The sequence below is a fragment of the Hipposideros armiger genome, unplaced genomic scaffold (assembly GCF_001890085.2).
Source record: "Hipposideros armiger isolate ML-2016 unplaced genomic scaffold, ASM189008v1 scaffold_303, whole genome shotgun sequence".
In the NCBI taxonomy this organism is placed as follows: domain Eukaryota; kingdom Metazoa; phylum Chordata; class Mammalia; order Chiroptera; family Hipposideridae; genus Hipposideros; species Hipposideros armiger.
In genome coordinates, this window is record NW_017731653.1 from 1,332,630 (window position 1) to 1,337,421 (window position 4,792).

Here is a 4,792-nt window from a genome sequence, read left to right on the forward strand (position 1 = left end):
AGCTGCGTGAGCCGGCCGGCCGGCACCCGGCGCCCCCCACCCGCCCAGCCCGGCCCAGCCCCAGGGAGCCAGCCGGCCGGGGGTTCGCTCTCGGGGGGAGGGGAGTTTCGGGGGTACCGGGCGGGGGAGTCGCGAGCCAGAGGGGAGGGGGCGGCGGGTTTTCATGTGCCCAGCATGAGCTCCTACTTCGTCAACCCCCTGTTCTCCAAATACAAAGGCGGCGAGTCCCTGGAACCGGCCTATTACGACTGCCGGTTCCCCCAGAGCGTGGGCAGGAGCCATGCGCTGGTGTACGGGCCCGGCGGCTCGGCGCCCGGCTTCCAGCACGCCTCGCACCACGTCCAAGACTTCTTCCACCACGGCACCTCGGGCATCTCCAATTCGGGCTACCAGCAGAACCCGTGCTCGCTGAGCTGCCACGGAGACGCCTCCAAATTCTATGGCTACGAGGCGCTCCCCAGACAGTCCCTTTATGGGGCTCAGCAAGAGGCGAGCGTGGTGCAATATCCCGACTGTAAATCCTCCGCCAACACTAACAGTAGCGAAGGACAAGGCCACTTAAATCAAAACTCGTCTCCCAGCCTCATGTTTCCATGGATGAGACCCCACGGTGAGAAGTCTTTTCTCTTTCCCCCTTGGTCTCCCGCGCTCCGGGGTCTTCCCCCCCTCCCTTGCCTCCTTTTTGTCTGCCCTGGCTTTCCCTCCTGGCTTTGGGGTCTCCCCAGCCCCACCTCCGTGCCTGAGTGGGTTTCTCAAGGTTGGGAGGTTCAACTGGGGGTGGGGCGCGGAGCTCGCCTGGAATATTTTGGGGACTGGGGTGAAGGTGGGGGGAAAGGTGGTGTCTGGGTGCAAAGGGTTAAAAATAATTTCCTCCACCTCTGTCTGTCTGTCTCTCCCTCTTGCCATCTCTAAAGTCAGAGTTGGGGAGGTGGCTGGGCATGGGCCTGAGGACGCTGAGGTTATCAGCCTTTGGAGCAAACCAGTGTCTCCATAAGGCACAGAGCCTTAGTTCAGGACAGTGGCCAGGCTGTCTTGGGGGGAAAGGGAGACCCCTGTTTCCCTCTTCTACGTGGGTCAGAGGGTGTTGAGAACCCACAAACAGGTGCTCTAGCTCTCTGGGGCACCCATTGCCTCCTCTCAGAGAACTAGCCTTAGGGCCATCACCCCAACTTTGCTGTACTTCCCTCAGTTGGAGAGGAGAGGAAGCCAGAGAAGGCAACAAGAGTGCTGGAAGAGAGAGAGGCCATTCAGATTAGAGAGCTGTGAGGTCCTGGGGACCCTAGCCAAGCTGTCCCCAATCAAAGGCTTGTGGGGTCTCCCTGAGACCCTCAGAGTGGCTCAGGTCATGAGCCCCTCAAAGGGTGGCCCCTCCTGGCCCAATTTCGAAGTAAAAGGGGAAGCGAGAAAGCGACAAGTTCCAGCGGGGATGGCCCGTGATTTATTTGCTGGTCTCCAGTTAGCAATCAGGCCAAACAGTGATACATTTCGGGAGATCAATTATTTTTCTTCCTGGCAAAGCATTAGGCAGAGAGATTTGAGGAGGGAGCAGTGACTAAAGTCCCTCTTCTTTACCCCCAGACCTTTCTCCTTTCTTTTGGAAACAGACTGTCCCCAGCCCTGCTCACCAAATGCCACTCTGCACTTGTAAACAAAGCTGCTAGGGCCAGTTTCCTGGGACTGCAGACAGGAGATTGGGGGGGGGGACAGGACTCTGCAGTGCTCCCCTAGCCTCTGCCATCCCCCAGTTTCCAGAAAGACCCCATCCCCTACCCCCATCCCCACCCCACCTCCCAAGGTGAAGCCAAACCCAAACAAGCCCCCAAACTTTCCTGCTCTAGCCTGCTTTCCGCTCTTGCCTCTTCTGCAGGAGGGAGGAGAAACTGGGGAGATCAGAGGGGTGGGGGGACTTTAGGGGAGTAAGAGTGACAAAGGAAAGCCGAGCCCCCACCCAAACATAACAAGACTGGGGTTCTGTTCTGTCCAGCTCCGGGGCGGCGCAGCGGAAGGCAAACTTACAGCCGGTATCAGACCTTGGAACTAGAAAAGGAGTTTCTCTTTAATCCTTATTTGACACGAAAGCGCCGGATTGAAGTCTCTCACGCCCTGGGACTGACTGAGAGACAAGTGAAGATCTGGTTCCAGAACCGAAGGATGAAGTGGAAAAAGGAAAACAACAAGGATAAACTGCCCGGAGCCCGAGACGAGGAGAAGGTGGAGGAAGAAGGAAATGAGGAAGAGGAGAAAGAAGAGGAGGAAAAGGAAGAAAACAAGGACTAAGCAAAAAAAGAGAGATTCCCCCCACCCCTTTAGCAACTCCCTTGAAGTTTCATTTTATGGTAGCGGATAAATTGAGAAGTTTACGACTGTCATTTGCTTTTATAGAGAATAGAATGACACTCACAACTCTAACTACCTGTCAGATACTTGCAGCTCTGGTTTTATTACCTTTGGACTTCCCCCGATCTTTATTTGTTCGGGGGCTGGAGGGGGGAGACCGAGACACAGTGAAAAGTTCCGAGTCTCTGTCTCAGTCGACGCCCCGACACACACACACTTGTCCCTACCCCCACCCTTCGGAGTCCTGCCTGGATTTTAAGGTCTGAGACCTGGCCTCTTGGCCCCCTCTCTTGGCCCCTTCTTGCCACACTCCCACCTCCCTGCTTCTCTGGTATTTATTTTAGAGGGGAGCCCCCTTAACATGTGGAAGAAGACTCGTGGCTTTGTTTTTATGCTACAATTAGTGTATTAGATTTACCTATTTTCAAAGGAAAGCAAAGAAAAAGTGAAGGAAAGAAGGAAAGGAAAGGGAAATGTTAAAAGAAATTTTTAAAAATTATGATAGCAAAGAATATCTCCTCTCCCTCCCTGGGGCTCCCCATTAGAAAAGACCCCTTGACTTTCTCTAAGAACCTGATGGAAACCTGAAGGAGATGTGGGTCTCTGCCACTCCCCCCTCCCCTTTTCCAGAGGGTAGATAGGAGCCTGCAGTCACCGCTAAAATCCTACCTAGTCATCCCATGGTCACTTGGGCCCATGCCTTCCTCCCCTTCGCTGTCTGATTTCTGTTGTTGGGCCCAGCTTCCTCTGAGCTGCATTAGTGTTAGTGCTCAGAAATCACCATAATCATGAAAATAATAATAATGATAATAATGCTGATAATAAATCTTTAACATACTACCTAAAGGGAACCTGCAATAATCTTGAAAAAAATAAAAAAGAAATTTTTAAAAATCCTAATACGGGAGAAAAAAAGAGAAAAATTTTAAATAAAAAAAAAAAGAAAGAAACCTCCAGCGTATTTTATCACTACCTATAGAAAGAAATCCTGCTTTGAGAGTATTCGTAATGCGGTTTTGTTGTCGTTTGTTGCTGCTTATTTCACTAAGAAAAACCCAACAACTGAGACTGCCTAGCTCGCCGGTCCTGTGCGCTTTTATTGTGCTTCTAACCCCAGTAGAGTAGAACTAAATTGCACTGAATGTATAGTTAACTCTGTCTTGAATTCTCTGTTTATGCAATGTGCTCGAAAGAAAAAAAACGTTAAAAATATATCTATAATAATAATTTTTGGTCATTTGTCTTTATGTCCAGCTATGAATGTAGATTTTTGTGTCCCGGCAGCCCTGTTCCTGGTCCAAGTACTTTGTATTGTATACGTGAGTCATAATAAAAAAAAAAGGGAAAAAATATTTGAAGCTGGAATTACTTGTTTTTACTCCAGTGCTCCCCCTATTCTTTACCCCCTTTCCCCTCTTTATCCTTCTTTCCCAATACTGGAAAAGGTCTCCTCCACTGATCTGACTTTGGGGTGGGGGCAACTCAATGTGGAGTTGAGAGGGCAGGCTGGGCTGGGAGGGCAGGTGAAAGAGGGGGAGGTGACGAGGAGGAGGAAGAGCAGTATGCTCTAGGGAGACCCTTGGCTCCAAACAAAGTGAGATTTTGGATGCCAGGATCCCAATGGGGAGAAAGCATCTCCCCACTTATCCACCTTCCGCCTCCCCAGCTCTGGGCTGAGCCCAGACAAAGAATCTCCCCCCATGCCCCTCCTGCAGCTAGGCCTTTTTCTTCCAGGGCCTGGGGCTGAGGATGAGGCAGTGGGATTCTTTCTGATCTCCATATGCCCCTCATGGCTAACCCTGGGCACCCAACACTCAGCACTAGAACAGTGAGCAGGGTGGGAAGAATATGGGGCTCAAGGCAGCCTAGAGGACTTGGCTGGAAGATGCCTATGGGTAGGGGATGAGGAAGCGTAAGCCTAGGGGGAAAGGAGAGAAGGGGAAGGTGAGTGAGCTGGTACACCAAGCAGCCTGGGTCCACATTCTGAAATTCAATTTCAGCCAGCACAGAGCCATCACTGTCACCCAGCCCACTTACATCTACTCCAGCCTCTGTTCTGGCTGTTTCAAGCCTGCTCCCGGCTTCACCTTGGCATTTGGGCAGCCTGCCCTGCCCTCATAGTGCGGGCTATTGGCCTGGAGAAGAGGGAACAGGCCTGCTGAGTGGACAGTCTCCCCACCCCAGCCACAGCAGGGTAAGGAGAGTCTTCATTGGACCCCTCATTCCCAAAAATAAAGGGTCGAAGGCTAAGGAACTCCGGGGGCAAATGGGTCTTTCACTCCTCCCTAGAGGGTCCTAGACAGAAATCTGTTTATGCCAGTAAGATTCTGGTCAAATAATACCAAATTCCAGAGATACAAGTCATCTGACTCAGTCAGGAGTGGGGGAAAGGGGAGGGGATGGGATCTTCTGGTCTTAAAAACCAGATCCCCAAAGGCTGAAATATTTTTGAGGC

General features: G+C 51.7%; 1 protein-coding gene across 1 annotated transcript; it reads left to right on the forward strand.

Moving 5' to 3' along the window:
• The first annotated feature begins 22 nt into the window (after positions 1-22).
• Positions 23-3,260, forward strand: HOXC8 (homeobox C8). Its single transcript, XM_019659795.1, has 2 exons — positions 23-610; positions 1,985-3,260. The coding sequence occupies exons 1-2, from the start codon at positions 175-177 to the stop codon at positions 2,275-2,277; spliced, it is 729 nt and encodes a 242-aa protein (XP_019515340.1). The 5' UTR covers positions 23-174; the 3' UTR covers positions 2,278-3,260.
• The last annotated feature ends 1,532 nt before the right edge of the window (positions 3,261-4,792 follow it).